At 40.2% G+C, this 22,499-nt stretch overlaps 1 protein-coding gene across 1 annotated transcript in view; it reads left to right on the top strand.

The window, feature by feature from the left end:
* Nucleotides 1-22,499, top strand: part of ANKHD1 (ankyrin repeat and KH domain containing 1) — a 194,308-nt gene that overhangs the window by 42,061 nt on the left and 129,748 nt on the right. The window contains 1 exon segment of the mRNA XM_075068051.1: nucleotides 21,440-21,596. Within this exon segment, the coding sequence (XP_074924152.1) occupies nucleotides 21,440-21,596 (157 nt within the window).

Here is a 22,499-nt window from a genome sequence, read left to right as displayed (position 1 = left end):
ATCCATTTGTAAACAGTTTTTATGAACATATATGGGAATAATTTCACTTACTATTAAAATGTAACTGTCTCTGTGGGATGGAAGTGGTGCTGATTAACAGCACACAAACAACTATCCCGGGATAGAAGTAGAGATCACTTTTCTGAATATTTTTGCAGAAGTGCAATGCCTTTTGCAGAAAGCTGCAGGTATTCCCAGTTGAAATGAGCACCCACGCTGACAGTTTTTACCCAATCATTAATAGTTTACATGGACCAAATGACTTACCTTGATATTTACTTTTTATAGAGCTTAAAACAAACTAAAAAATGTGGAGATATCAGAATACTAGATTTGTTGTTTTAGCTTGCACTAGAGTGCACTATTTAAATCAAAGTGATGTAAACCCTCAATTTTAATATTTAATTAAATAATTTTAACGTATACCAGCAAAGGCAGGTAAACTTGATTTAGTCTAGCTTTGCATTTGTACTTGTTTTCCTAAAGAGAGGTTGATTCCTGTTGGTTACCATTCAAACGTGCCGATTTGCAACTAAATGCAGCGTTTACACTAAATTTGGTTATTTTTAATAACCAGGAGGATATAATATATCATAATTTAACCGATTATATAGTTTAACATACATTTCTTCAGATTTGGTCTGTACTTATGTTAAAAATTGACTAATAAACAACACATGCATCAATTTTTCACTCATTTGTGTCAAGCTACGTTTGGATGGAAATGCACAAAAATGCATTTTAAATTTGTTTTTAATAGTTAAGTAAAACTACCGTAAATGTGTTGGATACATATGGAAAAAAGTTTATCAGAAATGCTTTAAAATTTAAAACTAAAATTTGGGCTGAATAGGTTTTCCTGCTAAATCTTTTTAAGTTATGATCTAAGCCTCTCGACTTGTAGCTGGCTAGGATAAATTATTACACAGTTACTTGGTTTGTAAAAGGAAGTTTCATTTCCTGTAAGATATGTCATTGCACTAGTCAGAACTGGTTTGCTATATTAGACTTTTATGCTATGTTCCATAGTAAACTTAAGGTACAGAAACACTTCCTTTTCATATTCCAGTGTAAATTTTACATTACAGGCTGTGAAACCTGTAAAAGCTTCGTGCCTGTGTGTTTTTGTTCGGAGTAGCTGTGTGTGGAGTTTAAGCATCTGCTAGACAAGACTGAGGGCTTCCTTACAAGGCTCTAGCTTGCCATCCTTTTGATTCCTAATTCCTTTAGGAGACTTGATAAGGTGACAGGGCTAATTCATGTCGGGTCTCCACTTGGAGAAGTCAGCACTAGACTCACCGGCAGCTAGTGTATGCAAGCAGCTTGAATGCTTCCCTTTAATGCACTGGGGTGCATCTCCTGTTCGGGAGTGTGCAAGCCGCTTGCACACATTAACATGACCAGAGACAGCTGCTGGTGAGCCTGGTGCCCGTGCCAGTGGGCAGGGCTGGGAACAGTACAGTGACGCCGAAGGAGCTGCCTGGCCTGGGCACTGGTTCCTGTGAGCAACAGCCCAACGTGCTGCTGCTGTCATCACTGCCCTTCCTGGTAGAGCCCTGCAGCTCCATGGATATAAATTTTGTATCCACACAGGGCTCTAGATGTTTGTACACAAGTGCAAGAAGTTTCACCCATCTAAATATTTAATCTGAGTGCTTGGTATTAAATGAGGATATTGCAGTAATAGGCATCACAGAAACTTGGTGGAAGGATAATTAATGGGGCACAGTAATAGTTGAGTACAAAAATATATAGGAATGATAGTGTAGGTCACACTGGTGGAAGAGTGACACTATATATGAAAGAAGACTTAGTAAAAATCTTAAATTTATCAAACCTCATCATAGAATCTCTATGGATAGAAATTCCATGCTTGGATAATAAGAGTATAGCAGTAGAAATATACTTACGACCAGGATGGTGATTGTGAAATGCTCCAGGGAGATTAGATAGGCTACACAAAACCCAGTAATAGGATTTCAACTATCCCCTTATTGGCTGGGTATCTCAAGATGGAATGCAGAGATAAAAATTTGAGATACCGTTAATGACTGCTTCTTGGAGCATCTAGTCCTGAAACCTACAAAGTGTCACACAGGATCTTGTCCAAGAGGTGAATGTAGCTGAACTGCTCGGTAATAGTAACTCTAATATAATTAAATTTAACATCTTTGCAGGGGGGAAATACCAAAGAAATTCACCACAGTAGCATTTATCTTCAAAAGGGAGAACTTCATAAAAAGGAAGTTAGTTAAATAGAAATTAAAAAGAACAGTGTCAAGAGCGAAAAGCCTGCAAGCTGCATGAAAACTTTAAAAACACCAAAATAGAGCCTCAAATTAAATGTATGCCTGAGGTTTTTTTTTTTTTAAAAAGAGGACCATAAAAAGGAACCTTGGCTAAACAGTGTAAAAAAGGTGGTTAGAGAGAGACACATTTTAAAAATTGGAAATCAAATCTTACTATGAACATAAACTCTAGCAAGTCAAGTGTAAAAAAAAAATATATATATATATATACACACACACATACACACACACATATATGTGTGTGTATGTATATATACACACATAAGTGAAGGCCAAAGTGGTCCCAGTGGTGGTAGGAGCACTCGGGGCTGTGACTCCTATGCTGGGTGAGTGGCTCCAACAGATCGCAGGAACAACATCAAAACTCTCTGTTCAGAAGAGTGCAGTGCTAAGAACAGCTAAGATACTGCGCAGAACCCTCAAACTCCCAGCCCTCTGGTAGAGGACCTGAGGTTGAGGAAGACACATACCACCCATAGGGGTGAGAGGGGATTTTTTTATATATATATATGTGTGTGTGTGTGTGTGTGTGTGTGTGTGTATGTATGTATATATATGTGTGTGTATATAAAAAAAAAAAAAAAAATTAGGTAGGCTAAAAGAGAATTAGAAGAGCAACTAGCAAAAGACACAAACATTACAAAGGGATCTCACAAAACCGTGTGACTGGGCAACAAAATGGCAGATGAAATTCAGTGTTGATAAATGCAAAGTAATGCATATTGAAAAACATAATCCCAACTATACATATAAAATGATGGGGTCTAAATTGACTGTTACCACTCAAGAAAGAGATCTTGGAGTCATTGTGGATAATTCTCTGAAAACATCCACTCAGTGTGTAGCAGCAGTCAAAGCGAACAATGTTGGTAATCATTCAGAAAGGGATAGATAATTAGACAAATTAGGGTTTGGACCAGAAGAAACTTGATGAGGTTCAACAGGGACAAGTGCAGAGTCCTGCACTTAGGACGGAAGAATCCCGTGCACTGCTACAGACTAGGGACCGAATGACTAGGCAGCAGTTCTGCAGAAAAGAACCTAGAGGCTACAGTGGACGAGAAGCTGGATATGAATCAACAGTGTACCCTTGTTGCCAAGAAGGCTAACGGCATTTTGGGCTGTATAAGATGGGGCATTGCGAGCAGATTGAGGGACATGATCATTCCCTTCTATTTGACATTGGTGAGGCCTCATCTGGAGTACTGTGTCCAGTTTTGGGCCCCACACTAGGAGGAGGATGTGGATAAATTGGAAAGAGTCCAGCGGAGGGCAACAAAAATGATTAGGGGGCTAGAACCCAGGGTTTATGGGGAGAGGCTGAGGGAACTGGGATTATTTAGTCTGGAGAAGAGAAGAATATGGGGGGATTTGATAGCTGCTTTCAACTACTTCAAGGTCCCTCACCAAAGAGAATGGATCTAGACTGTTCTGAGTGGTAGCAGATGACAGAACAAGGAGTAATGGTCTCAAGCTGCAATAGGAGAGGTTTAGGTTGGCTATTAGAAAAACTTTTTCATTAGGATGATGGTGAAACACTGGAATGGGTTACCTAGGGAGGTGGTGGAATCTCCTTCCTTAGAGGTTTTTAATGCCAGGCTTGACAAAACCCTGGCTGCGATGATTTAGTTGGGGATTGGTCCTGCTTTGAGCACGGGGTTGAACTAGATGACCTCCTAAGGTCCCTTCCAATCCTGATATTCTGTGATTCTATAATAAGACAGGAAAATATATTATCTCTGTATAAATCCATGGTACACCCACCTTTTGAATACTACATGTAGATGTAGTCACCTGATCTCAAAAAAGATGTACTGGAATTGGAAAAGGTTCAGAAAGGGGAACAAAAATGATTAGAGGTATGAAGTGGTTTTCTCAGAGGCTTGTTAAGACAGTTATTCAATAGAAGTCATCCCATGATGTGTGTCAAAGCAGCACCTTGTCTCAGACCCCCATGAGGCCTGAGTTCCAACCTGCACTCTTAATCTGGCCCTCTGAATCCTTTAGTCTGATCTTTGAGTGATTTTTTTATTCTTAATGTCTGAGTCTTACCTATGAAGAAAGATTAAGACGACTGAGACTTTTCAGCTTGGAAGAGACAACTAAGGGGGGGATATAGTAAAGGTGTGTTTAAATCATGACGTGGCGAAAGTAAATAAGGAAGTGTTGTTTACTTCTCATAATGCAAGAACTACGGGTAACCAAAACGAAATTAATAGGCAGCAGGTTTAAAACAAAAGGAAATATTTCTTCACACAATAGTCAGGTTGTGGAACTCTTTGCCAGAGGAGGTTCTGAAGGCCAAGACTATAACAGGGTTCAAAAAAGAACTAGATAAATTCATGGAAGATAGGTCTATCAATGGCTATTAGCCAGGACGGGCAGGGATGGTGTCCCTAGCCTCTGTTCCCAAGAAAATGGGAATGGGCAACGGAATGGATCACTTGGCGATTACCTGTTCTGTTCATTTCCTCTGAAGCACCTGGCATTGGCCACTGTCAGAAGACAAAATACTGCGCTAAATGGACCTTTGGTCTGACCCAGTATGGCCATTCTTATGTAAGAGAAACTAACAGCAAAACTTGTTTTAAGTACATCCGAAGCAGGAAGCCAGTGGGGCCACTGGATGATTGAGATTCTAAAGGTGCACTCAAGGAAGACAGGGTCATTGTGGAGAACCTGAAATTAATTCTTTGCACTGTTCTTCACTGCGAAAGGTGTGAGGAAGATTCCAAGACCTGAGCCATTCTGTATAGGTAACAGATCTGAGGAACTGTCCCAAACTGAGGTGTCAAGTAGAGTGGTTTTTGGAACAAATTGATAAATTACACAGTAATAAGTTACCAGGACCAGATGGTATTCACCCAAAAGTTGTGAAAGAATTCAAATATGAAATTGCAGAACTACTGAAAGTGGTATGTAATCTAACATTTAAATCAGCCTCTTTACCAGATGACTGGATGATAGGTAATGTAATGCCAGTTTTTTTTAAGATGACTCCAGAAGTGATCTTGGCAATTACAAGCCAGTAAGGCTAACTTCAGTACCAGGCAAATTGGTTGAAACTGTAGTAAAGATCAGAATTATTAGACGCATAGATGAACGCTCTAAGTTGGAAGAGTCAACACTGCTTTTGTAAAGGGAAGTCATGCCTCACTAATCTCTTAAAATTCTTCAAGGGAGTCAAACATGGACATGGGTGATCCAGTGAATACTGTGTATTTAGACTTTCAGAAAGCCTTTGACAAGGTCCCTCACCAAAGGCTGTTAAGCAAATAAAGCAGTCATGGAATAAGAGGGAAGGTCTTCTCCTGATCAATAACTGGTTAAAAGACAGGATACAAAGAGTTGGAATAAATGATCAATTTTCACAATGGAAAGAGGTAAATAGTGGAGTCTCCCAAGAATCTGTATTGGAGCAAGTGTTCAACGTACTCATAAATTATCTGGAAAAGGTGGTAAATAGTGAGATGGTGAAGTTTGCAGATGCTACAAAATTGCTCAAGATAGTGAAGTCCAAAGCTGACTGCAAAGAGTCACAAAGGGATTTCTCAAAACTGGGCAACAAAATGGCAGATGAAATTTGGTGTTAATAAATGCAAAGTAATTCACACTGGAAAACCATAATCCCAATTATATGTACAAAATGATGAGGTCTAGATTAGCTGTTATCACTTAGAGGTCTTGGAATCGTGGAGCTGAAAACATGTGCTCAATGTGCAATGACAGTCAAAAAAGCTAAGTGTGTTGGGAGCCATAATAGGGATGGATAATAAGACAAAAAATATAATGCCACTATATAAATCCATAGTATGCCCACACCTTGAGTATTGCATGCAGTTGTGGTCACCCCATCTCAGAAAAGATCTATTAGCATTGGGAAAAGTACAGAGAAGGGCAACAAAAATAAGGCATATGGAACAGCTTCCATATGTGGAGAGTTTACAAGCACTGGGACTGTTCCTGTTGGAAAAGGAAATAGACTAAGGAGGGATATGATACAAGTTTATAAAATCATGAATGGTTGGAGAAAGTGAATGAATGTTGTTTACCTCTTTGCATAACACAAAAATTGGGTGCCACCCAATGAAATTAATAGGCAGCAGGTTTAAAAGAAGCATAAGTATTTTTTCATACAATTCAGTCGACCTCTGGAACTCATTAGCCAGGGGATGTTGTGAAGATCAAAACTATAACTGGGTTCAAAAAGAATTAGATAAGTTCATGAAGCATAGGTCCATCAGTGGCTATTAGGGTACGTCTACACCACCCGTCGGATCGGCGGGTAGCGATCGAGTTATCGTGTGTAGTGTAGATGCGATAAATCAATCCCCGATCACTCTCCCGTTGACTGCTGAACTCTAGCTTGGCGAGAGGCGGAAGCAAAGTCAACAGGGGAGCAGCGGCTGTCGATCCCACGCCGTGAGGATGCCAAGTAAGTGATTCTAAGTCGATCTAAGATATATCTACTTCAGCTATGCTATTCTCGTAGCTGAAGTTGTATATCTTAGATCAGTCCTCTTTCTCCCCTCTTCTGCCCCCCCGTTCCAGGGCATGATATGAGCATTCATCCACAAAACCATCATGAGGTGTTCACTAGAAAGGCTGGAAATGTCTACAAAAATTGTCCGTGCCAAAACAAATTTCAACTGAATGAAAGAATTGTTTATGCTGTAGGAATAATATATAGATGTATTCATATTAACTTATATAAAAGCTTACATAAAATGAATGTGCTTGGGAAAGACTGGTGTAATTTATGTTGAACAAGGTTAAAAAGTCTAGTTTTCCACAAGAAATCAACTAGATACAGTAATTTGTGCTACCTTTCTCTTGGTAGTAGGCTAGGTTTTTTCAAGGTTATTCAGATTAGTTAGGGGACATAATCAGCCAACATGCTGTCCAATCACTTAGTTTGGTTAAGTTTAATGTGGATAATTGCAAAGCAATGTATTTTGGAGGGAAAAAATTTGTACTATTCATACATCTTTACAGGATTCTAAATTAACTATAGTAATGCCTAGGTTACTTTCCTGAGCTGTGATACCTCAGTATCTGTGTTTTTGACCACAGGTACGTATTACATAAACAAGAATTTAAGATGTTTGAGTAATGGAATGGAGAATAGTATCAGAGGGGTAGCTGTGTTAGTCTGGATCTGTAAAAAGCAATAGAGTCTTTGGCATCGTATAGACTAACAGATGTATTGGAGCATAAGCTTTCATGGGTGAATACCCACTTTGTCAGATGCGTGTAATGGAAATTTCCAGAGACAGTTATAAATATGCAGGCAAGAATCAGTCTAGAGATAACAAGGTTAGTTCAATCAGGGAGGATCAGGCCCTCTTCTAGCAGTTGAGGTGTGAACACCAAGGAAGGCAAAACTGCTTTTGTAGTTGGCTAGCCATTCACAGTCTTTGTTTAATCGTGAGCTGATGGTGTCAAATTTGCAAATGAACTGAAGCTCAGTGGTTTCTCTTTGAAGTCTGGTCCTGACTTTTTTGCTGTAGGATGGCTACCTTTAAATCTGCTATTATGTGTCCACATAGAATGGAGAATATCTGTGGCTGTGACTGACTTCGTTGCGGGACCTCATTCTGACACGTTTCAGTGGGTGGTGCTTTTATCCTGGTGGTGTCCATTTCCTCGCTGGGACCGCTTTGAAGCGGGGAAGCATTATAGATGGTAGTTTACAGATGGGAAACTGAGGCACAAAGGCTGTGACCTTCTCATGCTCACACAGGAAGTCTGTGGCATTGCAAGAATTGAACGTGGATCTCCCACATCCCACTGGGCCATCCTCCTTCCCCTGGATGGAGAACAGTACAGGAAATAATGTGCCATAAGTCAGTGGTGCAGCACAATTGTGAATATTGTGTGAAGCACTGCTCACCCCATCTCAAAAAAAGATGTGGCTCAAGACTGATTAGGAGCCCAGAAAAACTCTCGGATAAAGCGATAAAAACTGATACACAAAAAAAAATTCTTTTTAATACAAACTGTGGAACTCTTTGCCAGAGGATGCTATTGAGGCCAAGTTTTAAGTAAGATTGAAATAGGGATTTGATACATAAGGATAACAGATATCCAGTATTATAATAGTTAATGCTAGCAAAGAATATTTGGAAAGAGGAGGAAAACATGTTTAGGGCTGAAGCCATTCTCTCACTGCAAGGGATTAGGATTCAATCATAATGGAAGCATATTACCCACCATCTGCCTATAGCGGGATTTAAAGTCATGACTTGGGGGGGCGGGGGGTGGAGGGCGGCACAATGGTGCTAGAAGCTTCTAGTTAGCTCTTTGCTGAATTTCTTAAATGGTTTTCCATTCCAACTGTAATAAATGTGAAAGTTGCTCATAGCTACTGCTGGTAGGTGATAAATGTGTGAATTTCTGTTAAACTTACCTAACTCAACATTCCTAGTGGTGAAGGAATAGGGAGGAGACTAGATTGAATGGACTGAAATAATAAACTGAACTCTGAAATAACTCCTGTCAGCATTAAATTTTAAGAAGCTAAATAAAAATTCATTTCAAAGTCCAGAACATTGGTTACTTCAGATTGGGCATCAGATGTGCCATTGTATGAAACAGTCTGACAGACAAGCAGGTGATCCTGCAAGTGAGAGAGATTCATCAAAACATGGCCACAATGATAGGGACTTGGTGTTACTATGTTAGACTTAATCCTGACTGAATCTGTCTTTGATGTCCAAAAAGTGGCTAAATCAGTTAGATTGACCATAAAAACTGGAAGGCAAAGAATTGAATTTGGTAAAGTAACAACTTTTTTTATGCTAACATTTCCTTAATTAGGAGGAAAAATAAGCAGTTTAAAGAAATGATTGAAGCACTTGACCATAGGTGCATTCCTTCAGACATATTTAAAGCTTTAATACAGGAAAAAATTCAGAATAAGATCGTGTTAAAATTAATACAAGGTGATGGTTAGCACATGAAGAATGACACAGTAGTGGGTAATTCAAGCATCCATTCAAAGGGAAAATATTCCTAATTAACACTAGTTAATGATTCTGAAAAGAAAACTAAAAATATTGTTGAAGATGCCATGTAAGAATGTGGAGACAAGTATGACAATGATGCTTCTGCTTTTTGCTAAGAAATTTAAAATGAAAATTGCATGTAAAACACAAATGAATGTTAATGATGCAAAGTCAAGCAATCCAAAGTTAAATGCCAAAATTAGTGTTCTGCGCAATCTTAATCTGGCCCTTTTGTGCATATTCATTGTGATAGTCTTTAATTACATGACTGCTTACTACTTTTCTCTATAGGACCTTGCTAATTCAGTGCAGAAGATACAAGATGCTCACAGAATGAATCAGGGTTGTGTAGTCAGAGACCTGCCTCACCTGTGGCACAAGTTGAAAGGGGGAATAGTTAATGAGGCAGAGGATTGGAAGGAGAGAATGGATGGTCACATGGTTAAAGCAGTTGAATGTAACCCTCATGGAGAACTGTATTCTATCCCTGAGTTTGCCAGAGAGGTCCTTTGCAATGCTAAGCAAATCACCTAAACTCAGAAATTTCAGATAGCTGTAGTGTGTTCCTCATTTTCTGGGTGTCTGAAGATATCTGGGGCCTTATTTGGAGAAGTGCTGGGTACTCACAACTACAGATGAAGTCAGTGCAAGCTATGCTTTGAACTATAAAATGCTAGTTACTCTTTTAAAAAAAAAAAAAAATTAAAAGGTGGGGGGATGCTTATGGCCTGATTTTCTTTCTCACAGGTTGGATACCCAAAATTAGTTGAAACATGAAAATTTTGGTCATAATCTCTGCCTCAATTTCCCATTTGTAAAGTAGGAATACCACCTAAAAGGGTGTCATGAAGATGAGTTCATTAATGTTTGTGAAACATTCAGATACTGCAGTGATGAGCACCATTAGAAAGCTCCTGAGGAAATTAATGATTTTGTAGCCAGTGCAGGGTTCAGGTCATGTGCAGAAATAAGTAATGGCCACATGCTGAGAAGGATAAAAGGAAATACTTAGTAATTACCCATTCAGTGAATGGGTCTATCCCATGCACTGAATGAAACATGGGTCCCTGGGGATGGGGGAGGATGTGATCATGTAATAAAAGAATGTCATAATATGTATACACAAAAGTGAACTAAGATTACCCAGGCAACCTAAATTCTGATTTTTAACTTACATGTTTTGACTTTGCAGCCTTTAAGATTTTAAAATGTTCTTTTTATGTAATTTCCTAGAATTTTTTTTAAAAAATAATCTTTAAAAAAACCCAACAAATTCAGTCATAGGTAAGGCTAAGATTTTGTCATGGATATTTTTAGTAAAAGTCACAGGTCTCTAGCAATAAAGAAAAATTCACGGAAACCCGTGATCTGTCCTTGACTTTTTTACTAAAAATATCCATGATAAAATGGAAAGTGACTGAGCAAGTGTGGTGTAGCTGGGAGCTCTGGGGGCCCCGTCACTCATGGGGACTCAGAGCTCCAGGGTCTCCCTGCCCCCACTGGCAGAGGGGAGGTGCAGGGTCCCACTGCCCCCTCCCCAGCATTGGGGAGCTGTGGGCACCCTCCTGCAGCCACTGTAGTGGGGAGCTGCTAGGGTCCCCTTGCCCTGTGGCAGCGGCTGGGGAGCTGTCAGGGTCCCCCTGCCCTGTGGTGGTCGCTGAGGAGTCCGCCCCCCCGCAGTGGCAGGACTACCTTTATAGCTCCCTGCTGCTGCGAGAGGAGGCAGGACCCTGCATCTCCCAGCTGCCAGGGCTAAAGTCACAGAGGTCTTTGGAAGTCCATGGATTCTGTGACTTCCGCAACCTTCGTGACAAAATCCTAGCCTTAGTCGTAGGGAACCGTACTATTTCACAGGGCTGGAACAACAGCCGGTTGAAAGAAGGTAGCATTTCACTATTTTTTTCAAAACTAATTCCACTTTGAGTTAAAAAATGCTCATTTTTAAAAAAAATTTTGAAAAGTTTTTCACTTTAGTGGGAAGGGAACACTTTCTCACATTTGTATTTTTTTTTTCAGTGTGAGTGTAAGAAAGTAATTGTGAAAAGTCATGTGGGGCTTTCACAAGTTATTTTTGGTATCAATTTTTGTTTTGAATTGTCTTCAAGTGGGAAATTTCAAAGAAACATTTTTATGAAACTTTTGATCTCGTCAGAATACCATTTTTTGACTTTGAGCAAAAAATTTCAACTAGCTCTATTTGGAATGTTTAGATCAGACCTATACCATTTGAGCTAACAATTTACCACTGCCAACAGCTACTTTATCTTCTATCCGGAGTTGCAATCAGTAGAGGTTCTCCTTTCTTCTCACTGCTGATAGGGCATTCTCTAAGGGCTTTCAAATTTGTGGGAGTTAGCTGGAAAAAAATTAATACTTCATCTTGCCAATGAAAATTGTTGCAACTCTCAGGAAGACTCTTTTTGCTTTGTATCCAACTACCATAAGAGAGTTTACTTGGAGCATGAAGGACTATTTGATAAAATCATAACCTACACTTTATACAACGAGAGGCACTAAACTTACATATACAATTGACAGAGTTTCAGAAGAACTTTTATGAATACAGGATGACACTACTGTTGCGGTCTCAATGGAAATCTTGCTCGATCTAGTGATCAGAGAACTAACACCACATAAGAATGAATTGGAATAAGTATTTAGATAAGTATGGAATCTTTTCATTGCGTAACCAACATGACTGATCCTGAATATAAAGGTGAGACTGAGCCTGAACAGGTGGATGGGTAATGGAATGAAATCCAGCGTTCGTTCCTTTCTATCTATAAATTTGAAGATCTTAGACTTACAATAAACTGACAACCTCCTTTGCATCTGAATTGTAAATTAAGAACTGCACTACTGTCTAGTTAGCTCAACTTCAGTGGTGTTTTTGGCGTATTTGGTTTAGTTTAGTATCAATTCTTAATAGGTGTAGAAAAAGCAAGATTTTTTTTTTTCCAGGTATCTCACATTTGGGCAGATACAAAAGCATGGTAGACCTAATAAGCTAATAAACTGTGGTCTCTTATCATTATTCCTCTGATTAATTACAGAATTGTTAACTCTTCTTTTAGGACAAAATGCTTTTTTATGTTTTTTTTCTTTATAAACATAATTATCTCTTAAAGTATGTGGTGTTTCCATTAATAAAACCTTAGTGGTTTTTTTCAGGTTGAGGCAAACCAAAACTGCATCACATCATGCAGGTTGCAGAGTTTATGAACCCTCAAGTTCTTTGGACTTTCAGGCTCGGTACATTTGAAGTACCAAGAGTCAAGGACTGTTGAAATAAATGAAGCTTTTATTTATTGTCTAAGTGAAATCCAGAACACATAAATAGAAGAGCAGATGATAAATAGGTAAGGAGGGAAAAAAATAACACAGGCATTGCATAGAAACAAACAAAGGCCATATTTTTGTATTAGCATTTCAGAGCAGCTCATTTTACCAGCTTCTTCCCTGGCCAGATTTACCAGAAGAGGGCACCTGACTCTGCTTAGTAGCCAGTCAGAGGCAGTGATTGATGAATAACTAAATAGACCTACATGCAAGGTCTCATTAAGGTGGGTGCCAAGCCCAATCACTTAATCCTTCTACCTTAACTTGACCTACTTCAGGCAATTGGACAGATGCTCCATAGCAGTGGGTCTCAACCTGCAGGCCACTTGCAACCCAGTCAGCACACAGCTGCGGCCCATGTGACAACCTCAGGGCCGTACGGGTAGTGTATATGTTGTGTGGATGTGGCCCACTTAACACACAGAGAGCTTCATATGCAACCCATGATAGTAAATAGGTTGGGAACCACTGTTCCATTGTCTCCCAACTCAACAGTAAGTCTAAGGATCTGTGGACTAGGAAGTTAGTGGCCAACTTTCACAAAACCATGTGAGTCAGATCAGCTGTGGGCCTCTGTAGTTGTCTAGAGGTTATATAAGATGCCAGAAAAGCCCAGTCTATGCTCTTCATGGTCGCAAATCAAGATTTCTCTCTGGCCCTAGTGACACTATTCTTTTAATTACCAATAGCCTTGTGGGCAGGAAGATGCTTTGTTACATTCATTGCAGTCTACATTTCTGCAAAACTTCTGAATTGCGTCTTTGTTTAAGAGAAGAAACCGTTTTTAAGCCTTGAATTAGGCTTTGTTGAACTCGCATACATGACTTCCTTCCAGTTAATAAGGTTTATATCATTACTTTGGAACAGAAGTAAAACAATGAATCCTTGCTAAATCTGTTCAGTTCTAGGTTCCACATTTTTAAACCCAGAGCCCTTAGGAACAAGGAAAAGCTAGCAGACATTGAAGGGGTGTAAAAACAAAAAAAAAACCTTCTCCTAAAAACAGGACAGGTTATCACTTCAGATAATTTAGGTTTGTATTGCCTTAGATTCCTGTTGGATTCACTACTGGCTTTTGTAGCCCCTTGTTACCACTAGGGGAGGCTGCTGCTGTCTTTTAGCATGCAGCATACTTGGGGAAAGTACATCTGTCCCCTTTAAAGGGTAATTGTATTCTTGTTGCCTCGATCTTCATCCCCAGCTAGTACAGACAATAGAAATGTATGAATTGCTTCAGAAAGTTTTTATAGGATTGTTTTGTTGTTTTTGTTGGAATACTAGATATAACTCTTGGCTTCTGTTTCAGAGTTCACTGTATTGAGCAAATAGAGATTGAGAAACACATTCATTACATTGGAAGCTGGTATACTTGCATGTGACTTAGAGCCTTCTAGGCTAGGAGTCATAGTTTTTCTGTAAAAGTCTTGATCTTAGAAGATGATTTTGGGTGAGCATTGGGCATTCTTCTTCCAAGGGAATTTTTTCTTGGGAAATTAGTGTTGCATTAACTGAAGTCATGAGGCCACTTGAAAAACTCAGGTGCAGTAAAGTGGCTGTACTGTCCACAGGTTCTGAAGGAATAAAGTGTGAAATAATGGAAATAGTGATTAGCATATGTAATATATCCTTAAAAGCTCCGGTGGAGCAAAGCAAGTTCAATATAACCCTGTTTCACCTATAATGTGGTAAGATTTTTTTGGCTCCCAAGGACAGCGTTAAATCAGTCTTGAGGATCTAATGAAAGAACTATGGAGGCCTGAGTCACCATCCTGACTTTTGAGATCTATAAATTCGTTGAGATGTAGAAGGTCAGAATGGGACACCAACTCCCTTTCTTCTTTGAGATGAGAAAATAATGGAACTAAAACCCATGCCCTCTGATTCCTAAAGGCACGTTTTACTCTGCTCCAGGTTGGAGAGGGGAGTCAACTTCCTGTTTTAACAGTTGTGTGAGAAGTGTCCCTGAAAAGGGATGGGGAAGAAGGGACTGGAACTAGATAGAATAATCCTTGAGAGAAAAATTCTGGACCTCCTGGTTTGAAGTGATCTGAGTCCAGGCTTCCCAGAAGTAAGAGCTAGTTGACATAGCAGATAAGAGTCGAAGAAGGGAGATACTGGAGCAAGGGTGGCCAGCCTGTGGCTCCAGAGCCACATGTGGCTCTTTAGACATTAATACGTGGCTCCTTGTATAGGCACTGACTCTGGGACTGGAGCTACAAGTGCCAACTTTCCAATGTGCTGGGGGTGCTCACTGCTCAACCCCTGGTTCTGCCACAGGTCCTGCCCCTGCTTCTCCCCCTAAGCCTCCTTCACACCACGAAACAGCTGATCGGGAGGTGCGGAGAGGGAGGGGGAGGTGCTGGTCAGTGCGGCTACTGGTGGGGAGGAGGTGCTGTGAGCTGGGGAGGGAACAGGGGAACTGGTGCGGGGGCTGCTGACTTATTACTGTGGCTCTTTGGCAATGTACATTGGTAAATTCTGGCTCCTCCTCAGGCTCAGGTTAGCCACCCCTGTACTGGAGAGACTCTGAACACTGGTGTTACAACAACTGAGTGGTGGAAGTTGTGAATTGTGTAGCAACAGAGGAGGAGTCTGAGGGTAGTAATTGTCTGAAACCCTACTTCTTCCTTGGTTGTGCCAAAACCCTCTGCAACCAGGGCTGGCACATTTGCTTTATCCTATTTTTGTCGGTGTCACTCTTTTCCTGTACCATACTGCAGTGGAAGATTGTTCAATGAGTAGCTATTCAAGGTGTTTGGTTTTTGTCTTGTACTGCAGCAAGACTATCACTTGGGGCTTGCTACATATGGACTTACTACTAGAAAAGAATGAGATGAAGACAGTCTTGTGTGGATAATGAGAGAAATTAAAAGCATCAATGTTAGCACATGTCTGCATAGCATCTCACCTAAATTTTGTGGTAGAGTGTAAATTTCCTTAGATTTTTACAAGCCAAAATTAGATACAAAAGATGCAGGTAGAATTTGCAGCATTTTGTTGAGATAACAGCCTCTAACTGCCTGGGATGGGGATGGATATTTTGTACCAGGGTGTCAAGTATCAGAGGGGTAGCCCTGTTAGTCTGGATCTGTAAAAGCAGCAAAGAGTCCTGTGACACCTAATAGACTAACAGACACTATGCCGACGAAGTGGGTATTCACCCACGAAAGCTCATGCTCCAATATGTTTGTTAGTCTATAACGGGTAGACAACCTATGGCACGTGTGCCGAAGGCGGCACACAAACTAATTTTCAGTGGAACTCACACTGCCTGGGTACTTGCCACCGGTCCAGGGGGCTGTGCATTTTAATTTAATTTTAAATGAAGCTTCTTAAACACTTTAAAAACCTTTATTTATTTTGCGTGCATCAATAGTTTAGTTATATATTATAGACTTACGGAAAGGGACCTTCTAAAAATGTTAATGTATTACTGGCACGCAGAACCTTAAATTAGAGTGAATAAATGAAGACTCGGCACAGCACTTCCGAAAGGTTGCCAACTCCTGGTCTATAAGGTGCCACAGGACTCTTGGCTGCTGTACCAGGGTGCAGTCCTTCAACTTACAGTACTCAATCTCTTGTTATCTATCTCTGTCTGAAAGTAAATTTGATGCTCTGCACACACCCTTTTGTCTGCTGAAAGGGAAGAGGAGCACTATCTCTTCCTTCATGTCTCCTAGCTACTGTGAGGAACAGAGGAAAGAAATCTATGCTCCCTGTCACCAGTTTTTTGTGGCCATCTCTGAAATATCTGACACCTGCCTCTTCTGCTGTTCATAGCTTTGCTAGGCAGCAGAATAGCTCTAATTCTTTAGTTACACTGTTACCCACAATGTTCTTGAGTAACAGCAGAGAAACTCTTATTTGACAGTTTTGCCAAAGAGAAGCAGTATGAAATTATCAACAGTGTAGCATTAAAGTTGTCTATGTGCAGATTTAAGAAGTAAACAACTCCATTGGTTTATACTTTGAAAGTTCTCTGCGATATTGTAATTTCTTACATTGGAAGGTAACAGTTGGAAACAACTGAGTGTACTGGCAGTATGGCGTAGCAGCTAAAAACAAGAACGAGCACCAAGTGACTAGCCAGATCTCTGCAGACCACCCGCAAATAACCTGCATACCCATAATGATCAATCGACAGTTTGACAGCTGCTTCTTTGAAGCATCAAGTATAGGTCATGGCTGTCTGCAGGACTAGGTAGACTAATGGTCTGATCTTGCGTCACAAATTCTGCTTGTAAGAATAATTGAAAAAGCAAAAATGAATGGAGAGAGTTCTAAAGGTAGATACACTAGATTTGAACAGTTTTATTGTATAGGGAACAGAAGGGAAAACAGTGCAGGTCTCTTGAGGGATAGTGAGGCATATAGTAAGAGAAGGCAGATATTACTAAAACTTATTTTCTAGAGATAATTAAGGCGTATGCTAGAAACAGAGGAGTTGCCTGTGGGCGGAAGATGAAAGATTAATGTAATGAAGAGTAACACCAGGTAAAAAGAATAAACCAATGCAACTTTAAATGTACCAGGTTTCACGATAAAGCAGCAAGCCTTCTAAGGGTATGTCTGTACTACCTGCTGGATCAACAGACATCGATCGATCCAGCAGGGGTTGATTTATTGCATTTAGTCTAGACACGATAAATCGACCCCTGAGTACTCTCCCATCAACTCCTGTACTCCACTGCCACGAGCGGCGCAGGCAGAGTCGACGGGGGAGTGGCAGCAGTCGACTAACCGCAGTGAGTAGATCTAAGTATATCGACTTCCGCTATGTTGTTCATGTAACTGAAGTTGCGTAACTTAAATTGACACCACCACACTGCCCCCCAGTGTAGACCAGGCCTTAGAGTATAAACCACTGCTATTGGAGGGGGTTTCTTTCCAGTTTTGATAATTCTCTGGAAATGTAATTACTTGGCAACAAAAGAGATGCTAACATGACACTTTAAAACATGATGTAAGGTTGGACCTGGGAAATAAGATACATGAAAATCTGATCATCATATGGGGCAAGGTCAGGGATCAGCAGCTTACTAGCAGAGTGCAGTTTTGGTTAGGTTATTCTAAAACCCAGTTTCTTCGAAGAAGTGATGATAGAGTTGTGAAAACAGTGGAAATAATTTACTTTATCTTCAAGAAAACTTCGTATATAGTAGTTTGTGAAAAACCAGAGTAAAATTAGCAACTATAATACAACTTGATACATTTCTAAAGTGTTAAATATATGGTTACTGGTTAGATGTGACGAGTGAATTATGAAGATAATGCGAGGATTGCATTAGGCTCCTGTCTTGTTCATAGTACCTGGCAGATGGCATATGCAGCTACTGTACAGACATGCACATGACTAGCTTTGGAGAATTTGTCCCAAACAAAAGGGAGGCAGGATTCAAAAGAACGTGGAAAAACTGAGTGGCATTAGAAGCATGGGAACCGAAGTTTGTTGTATGTATTAAATTTCTAGGTGATGATGTAAAGCTTTAAAGATAAGGTTGAAAAATAGTTGCATATTACAGTATCAGGACAAGGAGTTGGGGAGGTGTTATCCAGTTTTAGACTGACAGATTTTTAACAGTTGGGAAAGTAAACTGAATCCTGGAGTGTATACAGGTATAAAGCATGTCAGGAGATCATAGTCCTGTTGATAGAGAATAAGGTATTGAGCAAAACTCAGTATATTTTACAGGAAGGATATCAAAGAATTCTGAAGAAATGGGTATCAAAGATAAGGAGTCTTCAAGGTGTTAGAGAATTAGTAGAAGCAGAAACTAGAAAAGAAGCTTGAGAAAAACCTAAATATATTTAGTGTTGGGAAGCGTATGTTGTAAGTTGGAAGGTAATCCCCTCAAGTATACAAACTTGAAGTGGGAAGGGACCTGTCACTATGGGACAGTTTCTATAGCACAGGCTTCCTGAAGTATAAGGGAATTGGGGTGGGTGTAAAGATCTAACTTTGTACGGACAGAAAGGAGTTGCCATTTGAAAAGTTAGATTTATCAGCTGTTTCCTCACTCTGTTTTTTTTGAGAAACGGCTGTGTGATGACAGTGGGTATACCTGACTTACTAATGGTTCTGTTACAGCTAATATACTGTGTGAGTGGGGGAACACTGCTTGGTGAGCTTAGTCATACAAATAGGTAACACATCAGTGTGAACATCACAAGGACACCTCCTGAGCTTGAGTGCTGTAGTGTACTGCTAAAAAGAGAAAATTGTTGTCATCAAATCACATGCCCATCCATCATCTTCCATTATTTTAAATCTTAATTTTTGTACTTGATTTTCATTTTTAAAAGTTTACATATCAGTCATATGAAGCATGCAGACAATTAGTCACAGAAGAAAAAAGCTGTCAAATGTAGTCTGTAGCCTAGTGTAATCATTTTGACTAGGGGAGCCAGGTTTGCTGAATTTGGCCCACTGTTTTAAAAGCAGTGTTCTGAATAAATGTTCATACACACAAATAGTATGGTGTATCGAGGAAATGAAAATTTAAGGCGTCTTAATATCTTTTCCTCCATCCAAACAAACACCATACCAGAGACTACACCACAGCTAACGCTGCCCCATTAGCGATGCTAGTCTCCTTGCACTTCTGCAAATTTCCCATCCCATCGCAAATGAATGAGATTGCTCTTCTCCTTTTATACCCTTCCCTTTGCTGCACAGTTCTGGTTACTAATGCTAGACTCAGGATTACAAGCTGGGAAAAATAGAAAACATAGTTGAATGTCAAAAGAATCAGAAGGGGTACGTATGGCAGATGTTAAGATTTCTGAAATGTGTTGTCCAGAATCACTTTCACAGGCGTTTTATCTTTCTAGTGTGGCCCTGGTTACATCTGTGATTAAATAGCTTCTCAAGCCGTTCTGTTGCTTAGTTTATTAAAGATGACCTACATTTGCTACTGTTGAATCAGTGTGTTAGTTTCTAGTAATGTGTAAACCAATGGTTCCCAAATTGCTCATGCTGTTGACCCCCGTTAAACTCACCTCTGTTCACATGAGCCTCCTGATACCTTAGTTGTCAGGTTGGCTTTGCACTCCATCTTAACAGTTTACTTTGAAACTTTTGGATGGGTAGCCAGGCCTGGATTAACCAATGTGACTCTCACAGGGCCTCTATCTCCTGGGGGCCTTCGAACGCCAAACCAAAAAAGGGTTGGGCAACTGAGGGCCACATCCAGTCCACTAGATCCTTTTAGTTGGCCTGCTGCCCCATGTGCTGGAAGAAAGGGATTCCATCAGTCTCCCTCCCTTTTTCATGCTTTTGCTGCTGGCCATAGGAAGGCATGCTGCTGCTTTGAGCGTATTGTATTTTTCTGGCAGCACATGGCACTTCCTAGCTTTCCTGGCTGGCTGCAGCTGTGTGTGAGAGAGCGCTTTATGGGTATGATCTGTGCAGCATTTTGGAGCAAGCTTCCTAGCTTGGGTCAGCTGATTCAGGCACTGAAGCCTACCCTCTTTCCTAGGATCAGAGACTGAACCCCCATCAGAACCACAACTTCAAACTGCTGTCTAGAGAGCTATATGAGAAGGGAGCACGAGCATACGCTGCACTAGGCTGAGTCTCTGGGTCTAGGCTGGGAGGTTCAGTCCAAAATGCTGTCCAGACATGCCCTAATGCTCCAATAGAAGATGGCACTACCCAGGTGGCTGTTTCTTGCATCTTTTTTTCCCTTGTCTCATGACCATCCTGGTACTTTTTCAGGGCCATCCTGTGGGTCATGACTGACAGTTTGGGAACCACTGCTGTGAACTTTTATACTGGAATTACAGTATATTACCAGACCCTTGACTAGTAGCATGTTTGTACTTGAAGATTTAAGTCTATGCTGCAAGTACAACTGTGCCAAAATGTTTACATTTGTCGAATAGATGGGGCCTTAGCTCTGAGTATGTTCTTGGGTACAACCAGCTATGTGGGATAAGTTTCTATAGTTGTACCACGCAGGGGTATCAGCAGTGAAAAAGTTTTCATTGCTGGCATTTGAGTGGCATTGAGACTGAGGTAAGTTTCCCTTTCTTTTGGTGCTATTGTATGCTAGTCTGTAGATTCAGAAGTGCATCAGTTTCTGTCATAAAGGTCAACTACACAACTGGTACTAAACTTTTTTTTAAAAAAAATGGATTAAAAAGTTTACTGGGGTTAAAAATTACTATACACAGTCATTGAAAAATATCACCCTGTTCTACATTGTGGAGTGAAAGACTTTATTTTGGTTTTATCTGGTTCTCTGCGCTTCAGTACATTAAGCTACTTGAAGATCAAACAAATAGTTCGTTAAACTTTTTTCAAGTTTATTAAAAGCATTTATCCTTGTTGATAACTAAATCCTCAGGAAGCTTTTACGTTTTTTACTTCCTAAGTTGTGGGGATGGGGAGGCATCTGAAAAATTGGAGTAGAAAGATGTTCTTCAAATTCAGATAATCTTAAAGAAGCCAAATGGCATTACATCAAAGCTTCCCAGACATTCACTTTTAGACTTGTTTCCCATGCTTGTTCTCCACCCCAAGAGTTTTTTCAAAAGGTATAAGCTTGAAATTAGGGCATATAATAGAACTGCAAATAAACATAGCTTTGCTGCTGCTATAATTAAATTTTCAGATTATTAAAAAAAAAAAGTTATTTTAATTATATTTGATTTCCCAGCATGTTTGCAGATGACTTTTTTACTAATAGTGCATGTGACTGAAATTTTAAAATAGTGTCTTTGCATTTTTTTTGTGTGACTTTCATACTAACCTGACTGATGAACGAACAAACACTGAAGGAATTGGTAAATTGTCCACTGCCGATGGTAAAGCCTTCGCAGATCCTGAGGTGCTCCGAAGACTGACTTCGTCTGTCAGCTGTGCGTTGGATGAAGCTGCTGCTGCATTGACACGGATGAGAGCAGAGAACAATCACAATGCAGGACAAGTGGACAAGTATGTAAAGGCTTACACTTTCATGTAATTTAAATTATGGTATCTAAATTGTATATTTTGAAAATGATTTTACATTTTGGATTTAATTACTTCTGCAGTTCCCACCTCTTGGTCACATAAATCCCTGGCTAGTAGTAGCAGCAGCCATGTTCTTCAATCTCAAGGCATTGCACATCTTACCTCAAGCTGTTAGCTAGGGACTGTAGCAAGGACAGTGTAGCATCCTTCCTTCTCTAAACGTTTTGAGAAAGTTGCCCTTCTTCCCATTTGGTGTGTGATGTCAGTCTTTCCTGTACAAAAAAACTTCTTAAACAAAAGCTTCCTTACAATGGAAAGCCAGCCTCACCATTCCCATGGAGGGTATGTCTACACTGCAATTAGACACCTACAGCTGGCCGGGTCTGGGCTAAGGGGCTGCAGCTCAAGCTCTGGGATCCTCCTACCTTGCAGGTTCCTAGAACCTTTGCTCCAGCCTAACCTCAGATGTCTACATCACAATTAAATAACCCATTGGCCCAAACCCTAGTCAGCTGGCATGGGCCTCCCACTGGTTTCTAACTGCAGTATAGACGTACCCTAAAGATGCTAGTTTTTTTTGCCAGAACTACTGCCGCAGCAGCTCTGAGGGTTGTCCTTTTATGAAACCAAAGGTTAGATAGCTAATTGTCTGGGGTAGTTCTCATAGGATAGTCATCTGCCAAAGGCTGTTACTCTAAGGTTTTGGAGGAAAAACTAAATTTCCTAATACTTGTCCATGAAACATCTGTCAGCTTGATTAATCAAGAGAGTGTGGCTGCCCCAGTGCCCCAGAATCAAGTGATTGTCTTAAGTCCCAAGGAAGCATGCTTTCACATCACTCCTTCAGTAGGAAAGAGAAGTGTCACTTTAAGCTGCTGAAGCCTC

Source organism: Chelonoidis abingdonii, chromosome 7 (assembly GCF_003597395.2).
Source record: "Chelonoidis abingdonii isolate Lonesome George chromosome 7, CheloAbing_2.0, whole genome shotgun sequence".
Classification (NCBI taxonomy): Eukaryota; Metazoa; Chordata; order Testudines; family Testudinidae; genus Chelonoidis; species Chelonoidis abingdonii.
This window is presented reverse-complemented; position numbering and strand designations above follow the sequence as displayed.